Source organism: Blennius ocellaris (assembly GCF_963422515.1).
Source record: "Blennius ocellaris genome assembly, contig: SUPER_24_unloc_1, whole genome shotgun sequence".
Lineage (NCBI taxonomy): Eukaryota > Metazoa > Chordata > Actinopteri > Blenniiformes > Blenniidae > Blennius > Blennius ocellaris.
Genome location: NW_027662310.1, coordinates 708,338 through 725,246, shown reverse-complemented (window position 1 = coordinate 725,246; position 16,909 = coordinate 708,338). Strand labels below are relative to the sequence as shown.

At 55.8% G+C, this 16,909-nt stretch overlaps 1 protein-coding gene across 1 annotated transcript in view; it reads left to right on the top strand.

Moving 5' to 3' along the window:
* Positions 1–5,047: 5,047 nt before the first annotated feature.
* Positions 5,048–16,909, top strand: part of LOC308147873 (glutamate receptor ionotropic, kainate 5-like) — a gene marked incomplete at both ends in the record, with an annotated part of 63,173 nt that continues 51,311 nt past the window's right edge. The window contains 5 exon segments of the mRNA XM_080521248.1: positions 5,048–5,150; positions 5,264–5,428; positions 5,531–5,628; positions 5,916–6,081; positions 16,861–16,909. The exon segment at positions 16,861–16,909 is cut by the window's right edge and continues 130 nt beyond it. Of these exon segments, the coding sequence (XP_080377374.1) occupies positions 5,048–5,150; positions 5,264–5,428; positions 5,531–5,628; positions 5,916–6,081; positions 16,861–16,909 (581 nt within the window).

Sequence of the window (16,909 nt, the reverse complement as noted above, 5' to 3'; positions counted from 1 at the left end):
CTCAACGTGAGGACCAGCTCCAGGAGCAAGGTTCTCCAGTCTACATGGGACTGAACTCAACGTGAGGACCAGCTCCAGGAGCAAGGTTCTCCAGTCTACATGGGACTGAACTCAACGTAAGGACCAGCTCCAGGAGCAAGCTTCTCCAGTCTACATGGGACTGAACTCAACGTAAGGACCAGCTCCAGGAGCAAGGTTCTCCAGTCTACATGGGACTGAACTCAACGTGAGGACCAGCTCCAGGAGCAAGGTTCTCCAGTCTACATGGGACTGAACTCAACGTGGGGACCAGGTCCAGGAGCAAGGTTCTCCAGTCTACATGGGAATGAACTCAACGTAAGGACCAGGTCCAGGAGCAAGGTTCTCCAGTCTACATGGGACTGAACTCAACGTAAGGACCAGCTCCAGGAGCAAGGTTCTCCAGTCTACATGGGACTGAACTCAACGTGAGGACCAGCTCCAGGAGCAAGGTTCTCCAGTCTACATGGGACTGAACTCAACGTAAGGACCAGCTCCAGGAGCAAGGTTCTTCAGTCTACATGGGACTGAACTCAACGTGGGGACCAGGTCCAGGAGCAAGGTTCTCCAGTCTACATGGGACTGAACTCAACGTGAGGACCAGCTCCAGGAGCAAGCTTCTCCAGTCTACATGGGACTGAACTCAACGTGAGGACCAGCTCCAGGAGCAAGGTTCTCCAGTCTACATGGGACTGAACTCAACATGAGGACCAGCTCCAGGAGCAAGCTTCTCCAGTCTACATGGGACTGAACTCCACCATTTAACAAAGTATTGGTTTTGCCTGTTTACACTTTGATAGAGTGGCAGCCTTGTTGAAAAGTTCCACCTTCGGGGTCGTTTTCAAAACGTTGTTCCTTAGAGCCCTGTTGGCCATTTAGCCATGGTGGTCATTAGACTGTTAGCTGCTGCAGTTAGCCATGGTTGTCATTAGCCTGTTTTGCTGCTGCAGTTAGCCATGGTGGCCATTAGCCTGTTAGCTGCTGTAGTTAGCCATGGTGGTCATTAGACTGTTAGCTGCTGCAGTTAGCCATGGTGGCCATTAGCCTGTTAGCTGCTGCAGTTAGCCATGGTGGTCATTAGACTGTTAGCTGCTGCAGTTCACCATGGTGGTCATTGGACTGTTAGCTGCTGCAGTTAGCCATGGTGGTCATTAGACTGTTAGCTGCTGCAGTTAGCCATGGTGGTCATTAGCCTGATAGCTGCTGCAGTTCACCATGGTGTTCATTAGACTGTTAGCTGCTGCAGTTAGCCATGGTGTTCATTAGACTGTTAGCTGCTGCAGTTAGCCATGGTGGTCATTAGCCTGATAGCTGCTGCAGTTAGCCATGGTGGTCATTAGCCTGTTAGCTGCTGCAGTTCACCATGGTGGTCATTAGCCTGAGAGCTACTGCAGTTAGCCATGGTGGTCATTAGCCTGAGAGCTGCTGCAGTTAGCCATGGTGGTCATTAGCCTGATAGCTGCTGCAGTTAGCCATGGTGGTCATTAGCCTGTTAGCTGCTGCAGTTCACCATGGTGGTCATTAGCCTGAGAGCTACTGCAGTTAGCCATGGTGGTCATTAGCCTGAAAGCTGCTGCAGTTAGCCATGGTGGTCATTAGCCTGATAGCTGCTGCAGTTAGCCATGGTGGTCATTAGCCTGTTAGCTGCTGCAGTTCACCATGGTGGTCATTAGCCTGAGAGCTACTGCAGTTAGCCATGGTGGTCATTAGCCTGAGAGCTGCTGCAGTTAGCCATGGTGGTCATTAGCCTGATAGCTGCTGCAGTTAGCCATGGTGGTCATTAGCCTGTTAGCTGCTACAGTTCACCATGGTGGTCATTAGCCTGTTAGCTGCTGCAGTTCACCATGGTGGTCATTAGCCTGAGAGCTACTGCAGTTAGCCATGGTGGTCATTAGCCTGTTAGCTGCTACAGTTCACCATGGTGGTCATTAGCCTGTTAGCTGCTGCAGTTCACCATGGTGGTCATTAGCCTGAGAGCTACTGCAGATAGCCATGGTGGTCATTAGCCTGAGAGCTGCTGCAGTTAGCCATGGTGGTCATTAGCCTGAGAGCTACTGCAGTTAGCCATGGTGGTCATTAGCCTGTTAGCTGCTACAGTTCACCATGGTGGTCATTAGCCTGTTAGCTGCTGCAGTTCACCATGGTGGTCATTAGCCTGAGAGCTACTGCAGTTAGCCATGGTGGTCATTAGCCTGAGAGCTGCTGCAGTTCACCATGGTGGTCATTAGCCTGAGAGCTGCTGCAGTTAGCCATGGTGGTCATTAGCCTGTTAGCTGCTGCAGTTCACCATGGTGGTCATTAGCCTGTTAGCTGCTGCAGTTCACCATGGTGGTCATTAGCCTGAGAGCTACTGCAGTTAGCCATGGTGGTCATTAGCCTGAGAGCTGCTGCAGTTAGCCATGGTGGTCATTAGCCTGATAGCTGCTGCAGTTAGCCATGGTGGTCATTAGCCTGTTAGCTGCTACAGTTCACCATGGTGGTCATTAGCCTGTTAGCTGCTGCAGTTCACCATGGTGGTCATTAGCCTGAGAGCTACTGCAGTTAGCCATGGTGGTCATTAGCCTGAGAGCTGCTGCAGTTAGCCATGGTGGTCATTAGCCTGATAGCTGCTGCAGTTAGCCATGGTGGTCATTAGCCTGTTAGCTGCTGCAGTTCACCATGGTGGTCATTAGCCTGAGAGCTACTGCAGTTAGCCATGGTGGTCATTAGCCTGAGAGCTGCTGCAGTTAGCCATGGTGGTCATTAGCCTGATAGCTGCTGCAGTTAGCCATGGTGGTCATTGGCCTGTTAGCTGCTGCAGTTCACCATGGTGGTCATTAGCCTGATAGCTACTGCAGTTAGCCATGGTGGTCATTAGCCTGAGAGCTGCTGCAGTTAGCCATGGTGGTCATTAGCCTGTTAGCTGCTGCAGTTCACCATGGTGGTCATTAGCCTGATAGCTACTGCAGTTAGCCATGGTGGTCATTAGCCTGAGAGCTGCTGCAGTTAGCCATGGTGGTCATTAGCCTGAGAGCTGCTGCAGTTAGCCATGGTGGTCATTAGCCTGAGAGCTACTGCAGTTAGCCATGGTGGTCATTAGCCTGAGAGCTGCTGCAGTTAGCCATGGCGGTCATTAGCCTGATAGCTGCTGCAGTTCACCATGGTGGTCATTAGACTGTTAGCTGCTGCAGTTCACTATGGTGGTCATTAGACTGTTAGCTGCTGCAGTTAGCCATGGTGGTCATTAGCCTGATAGCTGCCGCAGTTAGCCATGGTGGTCATTAGACTGTTAGCTGCTGCAGTTAGCCATGGTGGTCATTAGACTGTTAGCTGCTGCAGTTCACCATGGTGGTCATTAGACTGTTAGCTGCTGCAGTTCACCATGGTGGTCATTAGCCTGAGAGCTACTGCAGTTAGCCATGGTGGTCATTAGCCTGAGAGCTGCTGCAGTTAGCCATGGTGGTCATTAGCCTGATAGCTGCTGCAGTTAGCCATGGTGGTCATTAGCCTGTTAGCTGCTGCAGTTCACCATGGTGGTCATTAGCCTGATAGCTACTGCAGTTAGCCATGCTGGTCATTAGCCTGAGAGCTGCTGCAGTTAGCCATGGTGGTCATTAGCCTGTTAGCTGCTGCAGTTCACCATGGTGGTCATTAGCCTGATAGCTACTGCAGTTAGCCATGGTGGTCATTAGCCTGAGAGCTGCTGCAGTTAGCCATGGTGGTCATTAGCCTGAGAGCTGCTGCAGTTAGCCATTGTGGTCATTTGCCTGAGAGCTACTGCAGTTAGCCATGGTGGTCATTAGCCTGAGAGCTGCTGCAGTTAGCCATGGTGGTCATTAGCCTGATAGCTGCTTCAGTTCACCATGGTGGTCATTAGACTGTTAGCTGCTGCAGTTCACCATGGTGGTCATTAGACTGTTAGCTGCTGCAGTTAGCCATGGTGGTCATTAGCCTGATAGCTGCCGCAGTTAGCCATGGTGGTCATTAGCCTGTTAGCTGCTGCAGTTCACCATGGTGGTCATTAGCCTGATAGCTACTGCAGTTAGCCATGGTGGTCATTAGCCTGAGAGCTGCTGCAGTTAGCCATGGTGGTCATTAGCCTGTTAGCTGCTGCAGTTAGTCATGGTGGTCATTAGACTGTTAGCTGCTGCAGTTAGCCATGGTGGTCATTAGACTGTTAGCTGCTGCAGTTAGCCATGGTGGTCATTAGCCTGAGAGCTACTGCAGTTAGCCATGGTGGTCATTAGCCTGAGAGCTACTGCAGTTAGCCATGGTGGTCATTAGCCTGAGAGCTGCTGCAGTTAGCCATGGTGGTCATTAGCCTGAGAGCTACTGCAGTTAGCCATGGTGGTCATTAGCCTGAGAGCTACTGCAGTTAGCCATGGTGGTCATTAGCCTGAGAGCTACTGCAGTTAGCCATGGTGGTCATTAGCCTGAGAGCTGCTGCAGTTAGCCATGGTGGTCATTAGCCTGAGAGCTACTGCAGTTAGCCATGGTGGTCATTAGCCTGAGAGCTACTGCAGTTAGCCATGGTGGTCATTAGCCTGAGAGCTGCTGCAGTTAGCCATGGTGGTCATTAGCCTGTTAGCTGCTGCAGTTAGCCATGGTGGTCATTAGCCTGAGAGCTACTGCAGTTAGCCATGGTGGTCATTAGCCTGAGAGCTACTGCAGTTAGCCATGGTGGTCATTAGCCTGAGAGCTAGTGTTAGTGTTGACATTCATCCACAGCAGGGGTTTTCAACTCCAGGCCTGGAGGGCCGGCTTCCTGCAGGTTTCAGCTCTCCCAGCTTCAGCGTGCCTCAATCTAATGATGAGGCGATAATCAAGCTTGTCAAAAAATAACGAGCCACTTATTGAACTCAGATGTGTCACAACTGGGAGAAACCTACAATTTGCAGGACACCAGCCCTCAAGGCCTGGAATTGAATACCCTGATCTCCAGTTTGAACGCCATCAGCAGTGAGAGTGTCACCCAGGTAACAGGGGCGTCTGTCCTGCAGGTGGCGGTACAGGCAGCCAGCAGACCTTTCTCCATGAGGAGCGGTGGAAGATGCCGGCTCTGCCCGCTGCGCTGCTGTGGATCAACTTCCTGCTGCTGACCATGGCGCCGCTCTGCTCCGGCCAGGCCAACGCTCTGTCCGCGCTTCGCATGGGTGAGTCCCCGATGCTAATTGCTTGACCTAATGCTAAATGCTAAACCAAATGCTGAGTCTAATTCTAAACCTAATGGTGAGCAGGACATAACCGTCTGATGTCGTTCCTCCAGCAGCCATCTTGGATGACCAGTCAGCGTGTGGTCGTGGCGAGCGTCTGGCGCTGGCTCTGGCCAGAGAAAACATCAACAACGGGATGGAGGGAGCAGCTCAGGCCCGGCTGGAGGTGGACGTCTACGAGCTGAGTAGAGACTCCCAGTACGAGACCACCGACACTAGTAAGACTCTCACACACACACACACACACACACACACACACACACACACACACACACACACACACACACACACACAGCGTAACGTGTCGTGTCCTGTTCCAGTGTGTCAGATTCTTCCTAAGGGTGTGGTTTCAGTGATTGGCCCCGCCTCCAGCCCCGCCTCTGGCTCCACCATCAGTCACATTTGTGGAGAAAAGGAGGTGAGTTGGTCACATGACCATCACGTGATGTTCACTAGCTTGAAGGTCACATCAACTTCACTCACAAAACAATATTCATCATTACACCTTGCGTCACCATGGTAACGTACAACGTTCAATTATCAAAGTTGAATTTTAACTCTTGTATTTTGCCCCTTTTTTTCTTTATTTCTTCAAAACTTGCTTCATTTTCTATCACTTTTATTCCACTTTTTCCCAACGTCTTCTATTTTCCTCCACATTGATGTTATTTTCAACTAATTCTTCCTCTCATTTGTCACACCCAGATCCCTCATGTGAAGATCGGTCCTGAAGAGACTCCCAAGCTGCCCTACCTCCGCTTTGCTTCCGTGTCGCTCTACCCAAGTAACGAGGATCTGAGTCTGGCCATCGGCTCCATCTTGAGATCCTTCGGTTTCCCCACAACCAGTCTCATCTGTGCCAAAGCCGAGTGTGAGTCTGAGCTGCTGCAGAACCAGAGTCAGAGGAGGAGAAACCTGCAGAACCAGAGTCAGAGGAGGAGAAACCTGCAGAACCAGAGTCAGAGGAAGAGAAACCTGCAGAACCAGAGTCAGAGGAGGAGAAACCTGCAGAACCAGTCAGAGGAGGAGAAACCTGCAGAACCAGAGTAAGAGGAGGAGAAACCTGCAGAACCAGAGTCAGAGGAGGAGAAACCTGCAGAACCAGAGTCAGAGGAGGAGAAACCTGTAGAACCAGAGTCAGAGGAGGAGAAACCTGCAGAACCAGAGTCAGAGGAGGAGAAACCTGCAGAACCAGAGTCAGAGGAGGAGAAACCTGCAGAACCAGAGTCAGAGGAGGAGAAACCTGCAGAACCAGAGTCAGAGGAAGAGAAACCTGCAGAACCAGAGTCAGAGGAGGAGAAACCTGCAGAACCAGAGTCAGAGGAGGAGAAACCTGCAGAACCAGAGTGAGAGGAGGAGAAACCTGCAGAACCAGAGTCAGAGGAGGAGAAACCTGCAGAACCAGAGTCAGAGGAGAACCCTGCAGAACCAGAGTCAGAGGAGGAGAAACCTGCAGAACCAGAGTGAGAGGAGGAGAAACCTGCAGAACCAGAGTCAGAGGAGGAGAAACCTGCAGAACCAGAGTCAGAGGAGGAGAAACCTGCAGAACCAGAGTGAGAGGAGGAGAAACCTGCAGAACCAGAGTCAGAGGAGGAGAAACCTGCAGAACCAGAGTCAGAGGAGAACCCTGCAGAACCAGAGTCAGAGGAGGAGAAACCTGCCGAACCAGAGTGAGAGGAGGAGAAACCTGCAGAACCAGAGTCAGAGGAAGAGAAACCTGCAGAACCAGAGTCAGAGGAGGAGAAACCTGCAGAACCAGAGTCAGAGGAGGAGAAACCTGCAGAACCAGAGTCAGAGGAGGAGAAACCTGCAGAACCAGAGTCAGAGGAGAACCCTGCAGAACCAGAGTCAGAGGGAGGAGAAACCTGCAGAACCAGAGTCAGAGGAGAGCCCTGCAGAACCAGAGTCAGAGGAGGAGAAACCTGCAGAACCAGAGTCAGAGGAGAACCCTGCAGAACCAGTCAGAGGAGGAGAAACCTGCAGAACCAGTCAGAGGAGGAGAAACCTGCAGAACCAGAGTTAGAGGAGAAACCTGCAGCACCAGAGTCAGAGGAGAAACCTGCAGAACCAGAGTCAGAGGAAGAGAAACCTGCAGAACCAGAGTAAGAGGAGGAGAAACCTGCAGAACCAGAGTAAGAGGAGGAGAAACCTGCAGAACCAGAGTCAGAGGAGGAGAAACCTGCAGAACCAGAGTAAGAGGAGGAGAAACCTGCAGAACCAGAGTCAGAGGAAGAGAAACCTGCAGAACCAGAGTCAGAGGAGGAGAAACCTGCAGAACCAGAGTCAGAGGAGAACCCTGCAGAACCAGAGTCAGAAGAGGAGAAACCTGCAGAACCAGAGTCAGAGGAGGAGAAACCTGCAGAACCAGAGTCAGAGGAGGAGAAACCTGCAGAACCAGTCAGAGGAGGAGAAACCTGCAGAACCAGAGTCAGAGGAGAACCCTGCAGAACCAGAGTCAGAGGAGGAGAAACCTGCAGAACCAGAGTCAGAGGAGGAGAAACCTGCAGAACCAGAGTCAGAGGAGGAGAAACCTGCAGAACCAGAGTGAGAGGAGGAGAAACCTGCAGAACCAGAGTCAGAGGAGGAGAAACCTGCAGAACCAGAGTCAGAGGAGGAGAAACCTGCAGAACCAGAGTCAGAGGAGAACCCTGCAGAACCAGAGTCAGAGGGAGGAGAAACCTGCAGAACCAGAGTCAGAGGAGAACCCTGCAGAACCAGAGTCAGAGGAGGAGAAACCTGCAGAACCAGAGTAAGAGGAGGAGAAACCTGCAGAACCAGAGTCAGAGGAGGAGAAACCTGCAGAACCAGAGTCAGAGGAGGAGAAACCTGCAGAACCAGAGTCAGAGGAGGAGAAACCTGCAGAACCAGAGTCAGAGGAAGAGAAACCTGCAGAACCAGAGTCAGAGGAGGAGAAACCTGCAGAACCAGAGTCAGAGGAGGAGAAACCTGCAGAACCAGAGTCAGAGGAGAACCCTGCAGAACCAGAGTCAGAGGGAGGAGAAACCTGCAGAACCAGAGTCAGAGGAGAGCCCTGCAGAACCAGAGTCAGAGGAGGAGAAACCTGCAGAACCAGTCAGAGGAGGAGAAACCTGCAGAACCAGAGTCAGAGGAGAACCCTGCAGAACCAGTCAGAGGAGGAGAAACCTGCAGAACCAGTCAGAGGAGGAGAAACCTGCAGAACCAGAGTTAGAGGAGAAACCTGCAGAACCAGAGTCAGAGGAGAAACCTGCAGAACCAGAGTCAGAGGAGGAGAAACCTGCAGAACCAGAGTCAGAGGAAGAGAAACCTGCAGAACCAGAGTAAGAGGAGGAGAAACCTGCAGAACCAGAGTAAGAGGAGGAGAAACCTGCAGAACCAGAGTCAGAGGAGGAGAAACCTGCAGAACCAGAGTCAGAGGAAGAGAAACCTGCAGAACCAGAGTCAGAGGAGGAGAAACCTGCAGAACCAGAGTCAGAGGAGAACCCTGCAGAACCAGAGTCAGAGGGAGGAGAAACCTGCAGAACCAGAGTCAGAGGAGAACCCTGCAGAACCAGAGTCAGAAGAGGAGAAACCTGCAGAACCAGAGTCAGAGGAGGAGAAACCTGCAGAACCAGAGTCAGAGGAGGAGAAACCTGCAGAACCAGTCAGAGGAGGAGAAACCTGCAGAACCAGAGTCAGAGGAGGAGAAACCTGCAGAACCAGAGTCAGAGGAGGAGAAACCTGCAGAACCAGTCAGAGGAGGAGAAACCTGCAGAACCAGAGTCAGAGGAGGAGAAACCTGCAGAACCAGTCAGAGGAGGAGAAACCGGCAGAACCAGAGTCAGAGGAGGAGAAACCTGCAGAACCAGTCAGAGGAGGGGAAACCTGCAGAACTAGAGTCAGAGGAGGAGAAACCTGCAGAACCAGTCAGAGGAGGAGAAACCTGCAGAACCAGTCAGGGGAAGAGAAACCTGCAGAACCAGAGTCAGAGGAAGAGAAACCTGCAGAACCAGAGTGAGAGGAGGAGAAACCTGCAGAACCAGAGTCAGAGGAGGAGAAACCTGCAGAACCAGTCAGAGGAGGAGAAACCGGCAGAACCAGAGTCAGAGGAGGAGAAACCTGCAGAACCAGTCAGAGGAGGGGAAACCTGCAGAACTAGAGTCAGAGGAGGAGAAACCTGCAGAACCAGTCAGAGGAGGAGAAACCTGCAGAACCAGTCAGGGGAAGAGAAACCTGCAGAACCAGAGTCAGAGGAAGAGAAACCTGCAGAACCAGAGTGAGAGGAGGAGAAACCTGCAGAACCAGAGTCAGAGGAGGAGAAACCTGCAGAACCAGAGTCAGAGGAAGAGAAACCTGCAGAACCAGAGTGAGAGGAAGAGAAACCTGCAGAACCAGAGTCAGAGGAAGAGAAACCTGCAGAACCAGAGTGAGAGGAAGAGAAACCTGCAGAACCAGAGTCAGAGGAGGAGAAACCTGCAGAACCAGAGTCAGGGGAAGAGAAACCTGCAGAACCAGAGTCAGGGGAAGAGAAACCTGCAGAACCAGAGTCAGAGGAAGAGAAACCTGCAGAACCAGAGTCAGAGGAGGAGAAACCTGCAGAACCAGAGTCAGAGGAGGAGAAACCTGCAGAACCAGAGTCAGAGGAGGAGAAACCTGCAGAACCAGAGTCAGGGGAAGAGAAGCCTGCAGAACCAGAGTCAGAGGAGAACCCTGCAGGCCCAGACTCAGAGCAGGACCAGTGTTCCACTGTTTCATTGTAGCTCTACATCCAGAGTCCGTTCTCCTCCATCTGGTTCTGCTCGTTGTTTCTCCATCAGCAGCAGCATTTCCTTCACCGTCTGTTTTACTTCGGCCTCTCGGGTCCAACTGACCCTCAATAACAACACGGCCCGATAAACAGCCGCTAAGCCTTGAACTGCAGTGTTAACAGACAGGAGGGTGGAGGAGACACAAGGGTGGAGGACAGACCGGAGGGCGGAGTAGAGACAGGAGGGTGGAGGACAGACAGGAGGGTGGAGGGCAGACAGGAGGGTGGAGGAGAGGAAGGAGGGTGGAGGACAGACAGGAGGGCGGAGTAGAGACAGGAGGGTGGAGGACAGACAGGAGGGTGGAGGGCAGACAGGAGGGAGGAGGAGAGGAAGGAGGGTGGAGGAGAGACAGGAGGGTGGAGGACAGACAGGAGGGTGGAGGAGAGACAGGAGGGTGGAGGAGACAGAAGGGTGGAGGACAGACAGGAGGGCGGAGGAGAGACAGGAGGGAGGAGGAGAGACAGGAGGGTGGAGGACAGACAGGAGGGTGGAGGAGACAGAAGGGTGGAGGACAGACATGAGGGAGGAGGATGGGAAGGAGGGTGGAGGAGAGACAGGAGGGTGGAGGAGAGACAGGAGGGTGGGGGAGAGACAGGAGGGAGGAGGAGAGGAAGGAGGGAGGAGGAGACACAGGAGGGTGGAGGACAGACAGGAGGGAGGAGGAGAGGATGAAGGGTGGAGGAGAGACAGGAGGGAGGAGGAGAGACAGGAGGGTGGAGGACAGACAGGAGGGTGGAGGAGAAAGAAGGGTGGAGGACAGACATGAGGGAGGAGGATGGGAAGGAGGGTGGAGGAGAGACAGGAGGGTGGAGGAGAGACAGGAGGGTGGGGGAGAGACAGGAGGGAGGAGGAGAGGAAGGAGGGAGGAGGACAGACAGGATGGTGGAGGAGAGACAGGAGGGAGGAGGAGAGACAGGAGGGAGGAGGAGAGGATGGAGGGTGGAGTAGAGACAGGAGGGAGGAGGAGAGGAAGGAGGGAGGAGGAGACACAGGAGGGTGGAGGACAGACAGGAGGGAGGAGGAGAGGATGAAGGGTGGAGGAGAGACAGGAGGGAGGAGGAGAGACAGGAGGGTGGAGGACAGACAGGAGGGTGGAGGAGACAGAAGGGTGGAGGACAGACATGAGGGAGGAGGATGGGAAGGAGGGTGGAGGAGAGACAGGAGGGTGGAGGAGAGACAGGAGGGTGGATGAGAGACAGGAGGGAGGAGGAGAGGAAGGAGGGAGGAGGACAGACAGGATGGTGGAGGAGAGACAGGAGGGTGGAGGACAGACAGGAAGGTGCAGGAGACCGAAGGGTGGAGGACAGATATGAGGGAGGAGGAGGGCAAGGAGGGTGGAGGAGAGAGAGGAGGGAGGAGGACAGACAGGAGGGTGGAGGAGAGGGAGGAGGAGAGGAAGGAGGGTGGAGGAGAGGAAGGAGGGAGGAGGAGAGACAGGAGGGTGGAGGACAGACTGGAGGGTGGAGGAGAGACAGGAGGGAGGAGGAGAGGATGGAGGGTGGAGGAGAGACAGGAGGGAGGAGGAGAGGAAGGAGGGAGGAGGAGAGACAGGAGGGTGGAGAAGAGACAGGAGGGTGGAAGAGAGACAGGAGGGAGGAGGAGAGACAGGAGGGAGGAGGACAGACTGGAGGGTGGAGGAGAGACAGGAGGGAGGAGGAGAGGAAGGAGGGTGGAGGAGAGACAGGAGGGTGGAGGAGAGACAGGAGGGAGGAGGAGATGAAGGAGGGTGGAGGAGAGACAGGAGGGAGGAGGAGAGACAGGAGGGTGGAGGAGACAGAAGTGTGGAGGACAGACAGGAGGGTGGAGGAGAGACAGGAGGGAGGAGGAGAGGAAGGAGGGTGGAGGAGAGACAGGAGGGAGGAGGAGAGACAGGAAGGTGGAGGACAGACAGGACGGTGGAGGAGAGACAGGAGGGTGGAGGAGACAGAAGGGTGGAGGACAGACAGGAGGGTGGAGGAGAGACAGGAGGGAGGAGGAGAGGAAGGAGGGAGAAGAGACAGGAGGGAGGAGGAGAGGAAGGAGGGTGGAGGAGAGACAGGAGGGTGGAGGAGAGACAGGAGGGTGGAGGAGACAGAAGGGTGGAGGACAGACAGGAGGGTGGAGGAGAGACAGGAGGGAGGAGGAGAGGAAGGAGGGTGGAGGACAGACAGGAGGGTGGAGGAGAGGAAGAAGGGAGAAGAGACAGGAGGGAGGAGGAGAGGAAGGAGGGTGGAGGACAGACAGGAGGGTGGAGGAGAGACAGGAGGGTGGAGGAGACAGAAGGGTGGAGGACAGACATGAGGGAGGAGGATGGGAAGGAGGGTGGAGGAGAGACAGGAGGGTGGAGGAGAGGATGGAGGGTGCAGGAGAGACAGGAGGGAGGAGGAGAGGAAGGAGGGAGGAGGAGACACAGGAGGGTGGAGGACAGACAGGAGGGAGGAGGAGAGGATGAAGGGTGGAGGAGAGACAGGAGGGAGGAGGAGAGACAGGAGGGTGGAGGACAGACAGGAGGGTGGAGGAGACAGAAGGGTGGAGGACAGACATGAGGGAGGAGGATGGGAAGGAGGGTGGAGGAGAGACAGGAGGGTGGAGGAGAGACGGGAGGGTGGAGGAGAGACAGGAGGGAGGAGGAGAGGATGGAGGGTGGAGGAGAGACAGGAGGGAGGAGGAGAGACAGGAGGGAGGAGGAGAGACAGGAGGGTGGAGGACAGACAGGAAGGTGGAGGAGACCGAAGGGTGGAGGACAGACATGAGGGACTAGAAGAGGGGAAGGAGGGTGGAGGAGAGAGAGGAGGGAGGAGGACAGACAGGAGGGTGGAGGAGAGGGAGGAGGAGAGGAAGGAGGGTGGAGGAGAGGAAGGAGGGAGGAGGAGAGACAGGAGGGTGGAGGACAGACTGGAGGGTGGAGGAGAGACAGATGGGAGGAGGAGAGGAAGGAGGGTGGAGGAGAGACAAGAGGGTGGATGAGAGACAGGAGGGAGGAGGAGAGGATGGAGGGTGGAGGAGAGACAGGAGGGAGGAGGAGAGGAAGGAGGGAGGAGGAGAGACAGGAGGGTGGAGGGCAGACAGGAGGGTGGAGAAGAGACAGGAGGGTGGAAGAGAGACAGGAGGGAGGAGGAGAGACAGGAGGGAGGAGGACAGACTGGAGGGTGGAGGAGAGACAGGAGGGAGGAGGAGAGGAAGGAGGGTGGAGGAGAGACAGGAGGGTGGAGGAGAGACAGGAGGGAGGAGGAGATGAAGGAGGGAGGAGGAGAGACGGGAGGGAGGAGGAGAGACAGGAGGGTGGAGGAGAGGAAAGAGGGTGGAGGAGAGACAGGAGGGAGGAGGACAGACAGGGTGGTGGAGGAGAGACAGGAGGGTGGAGTAGAGACAGGAGGGAGGAGAAGAGACAGGAGGGAGGAGGAGAGGAAGGAGGGAGGAGGAGAGGAAGGAGGGAGGAGGAGAGGAAGGAGGGAGGGAGGAGTGACAGGAGGGAGGAGGAGAGACAGGAGGGTGGAGGAGACAGAAGTGTGGAGGACAGACAGGAGGGTGGAGGAGAGACAGGAGGGAGGAGGAGAGACAGGAAGGTGGAGGACAGACAGGACGGTGGAGGAGAGACAGGAGGGTGGAGGACAGACAGTAGGGTGGAGGAGAGACAGGAGGGAGGAGGAGATGAAGGAGGGTGGAGGAGAGACGGGAGGGAGGAGGAGAGACAGGAGGGTGGAGGAGAGGAAAGAGGGTGGAGGAGAGACAGGAGGGAGGAGGACAGACAGGGTGGTGGAGGAGAGACAGGAGGGTGGAGTAGAGACAGGAGGGAGGAGAAGAGACAGGAGGGAGGAGGAGAGGAAGGAGGGAGGAGGAGAGGAAGGAGGGAGGAGGAGAGGAAGGAGGGAGGGAGGAGTGACAGGAGGGAGGAGGAGAGACAGGAGGGTGGAGGAGACAGAAGTGTGGAGGACAGACAGGAGGGTGGAGGAGAGACAGGAGGGAGGAGGAGAGACAGGAAGGTGGAGGACAGACAGGACGGTGGAGGAGAGACAGGAGGGTGGAGGAGACAGAAGGGTGGAGGACAGACAGGAGGGTGGAGGAGAGACAGGAGGGAGGAGGAGAGGATGGAGGGTGGAGGAGAGACAGGAGGGAGGAGGAGAGGAAGGAGGGAGGAGGAGAGACAGGAGGGTGGAGGACAGACAGGAGGGTGGAGGAGAGACAGGAGGGAGGAGGACAGACTGGAGGGTGGAGGAGAGACAGGAGGGAGGAGGAGGAGACAGAAGGGTGGAGGACAGACAGTAGGGTGGAGGAGAGACAGGAGGAGAGGAAGGAGGGTGGAGGAGAGACAGGAGGGAGGAGGACAGACTGGAGGGTGGAGGAGAGACAGGAGGGAGGAGGAGGAGACAGAAGGGTGGAGGACAGACAGTAGGGTGGAGGAGAGACAGGAGGAGAGGAAGGAGGCTGGAGGAGAGACAGGAGGGAAGAGGAGAGACAGGAAGGTGGAGGACAGACAGGACGGTGGAGGAGAGACAGGAGGGTGGAGGAGACAGAAGGGTGGAGGACAGACAGGAGGGTGGAGGAGAGATAGGAGGGAGGAGGAGAGGAAGGAGGGTGGAGGAGAGACAGGAGGGTGGAGGAGACAGAAGGGTGGAGGACAGACAGGAGGGTGGAGGAGAGACAGGAGGGAGGAGGAGAGACAGGAAGGTGGAGGACAGACAGGACGGTGGAGGAGAGACAGGAGGGTGGAGGACAGACAGTAGGGTGGAGGAGAGACAGGAGGGAGGAGGAGATGAAGGAGGGTGGAGGAGAGACGGGAGGGAGGAGGAGAGACAGGAGGGTGGAGGAGAGGAAAGAGGGTGGAGGAGAGACAGGAGGGAGGAGGACAGACAGGGTGGTGGAGGAGAGACAGGAGGGTGGAGTAGAGACAGGAGGGAGGAGAAGAGACAGGAGGGAGGAGGAGAGGAAGGAGGGAGGAGGAGAGGAAGGAGGGAGGAGGAGAGGAAGGAGGGAGGGAGGAGTGACAGGAGGGAGGAGGAGAGACAGGAGGGTGGATGAGACAGAAGTGTGGAGGACAGACAGGAGGGTGGAGGAGAGACAGGAGGGAGGAGGAGAGACAGGAAGGTGGAGGACAGACAGGACGGTGGAGGAGAGACAGGAGGGTGGAGGAGACAGGAGGGTGGAGGACAGACAGGAGGGTGGAGGAGAGACAGGAGGGAGGAGGACAGACTGGAGGGTGGAGGAGAGACAGGAGGGAGGAGGAGGAGACAGAAGGGTGGAGGACAGACAGTAGGGTGGAGGAGAGACAGGAGGAGAGGAAGGAGGGTGGAGGAGAGACAGGAGGGAGGAGGACAGACTGGAGGGTGGAGGAGAGACAGGAGGGAGGAGGAGGAGACAGAAGGGTGGAGGACAGACAGTAGGGTGGAGGAGAGACAGGAGGAGAGGAAGGAGGCTGGAGGAGAGACAGGAGGGAAGAGGAGAGACAGGAAGGTGGAGGACAGACAGGACGGTGGAGGAGAGACAGGAGGGTGGAGGAGACAGAAGGGTGGAGGACAGACAGGAGGGTGGAGGAGAGATAGGAGGGAGGAGGAGAGGAAGGAGGGTGGAGGAGAGACAGGAGGGTGGAGGAGACAGAAGGGTGGAGGACAGACAGGAGGGTGGAGGAGAGACAGGAGGGTGGAGGACAGACAGGATGGTGGAGGAGAGACAGGAGGGTGGAGGAGACAGGAGGGTGGAGGAGAGACAGGAGGGAGGAGGACAGACAGGAGGGTGGAGGAGAGACAGGAGGGTGGAGGAGACAGAAGGGTGGAGGACAGACAGGAGGGTGGAGGAGAGACAGGATGGAGGAGGAGAGACAGGAGGGAGGAGGAGAGACAGGAGGGTGGAGGAGACAGGAGGGTGGAGGAGACAGAAGGGTGGAGGACAGACAGGAGGGTGGAGGAGAGACAGGAGGGTGGAGGACAGACAGGAGGGTGGAGGAGAGACAGGAGGGTGGAGGAGACAGGAGGGTGGAGGAGAGACAGGAGGGTGGAGGAGACAGGAGGGTGGAGGAGAGACAGGAGGGTGGAGGAGAGACAGGAGGGAGGAGGAGAGACAGGAGGGTGGAGGAGACAGGAGGGTGGAGGAGAGACAGGAGGGAGGAGGACAGACAGGAGGGTGGAGGAGAGACAGGAGGGTGGAGGAGACAGAAGGGTGGAGGACAGACAGGAGGGTGGAGGAGAGACAGGATGGAGGAGGAGAGACAGGAGGGAGGAGGAGAGACAGGAGGGTGGAGGAGACAGGAGGGTGGAGGAGACAGAAGGGTGGAGGACAGACAGGAGGGTGGAGGAGAGACAGGAGGGTGGAGGACAGACAGGAGGGTGGAGGAGAGACAGGAGGGTGGAGGAGACAGGAGGGTGGAGGAGAGACAGGAGGGTGGAGGAGACAGGAGGGTGGAGGAGAGACAGGAGGGTGGAGGAGACAGGAGGGTGGAGGAGAGACAGGAGGGAGGAGGACAGACAGGAGGGTGGAGGAGAGACAGGAGGGTGGAGGAGACAGAAGGGTGGAGGACAGACAGGAGGGTGGAGGAGAGACAGGAGGGTGGAGGAGACAGGAGGGTGGAGGAGAGACAGGAGGGTGGAGGAGACAGGAGGGTGGAGGAGAGACAGGAGGGAGGAGGAGAGACAGGAGGGAGGAGGACAGACAGGAGGGTGGAGGACAGACAGGAGGGTGGAGGAGAGGAAACAAGATGAAATTAGCTGTTTACAAAGCAATGTGCTCCAGAGCGATGATGAAGTGAGCATGAAGACGTTCCACTGTGATCCTTCACATCCAGATTATAGAACAAGCTCCTCCACTAACATCCACATTATAAAGCATCACTGTGACGTTTGGTCCGATCACTGAACCCGTGAGGTTCATTTTGTATCAGCCAATCACTGAAGCTGTCCCCCCCGCCCCCTCAGGCCTGCTGCGATTGGAGGAGCTGGTCCGGCGCTTCCTGATCTCCCGGGA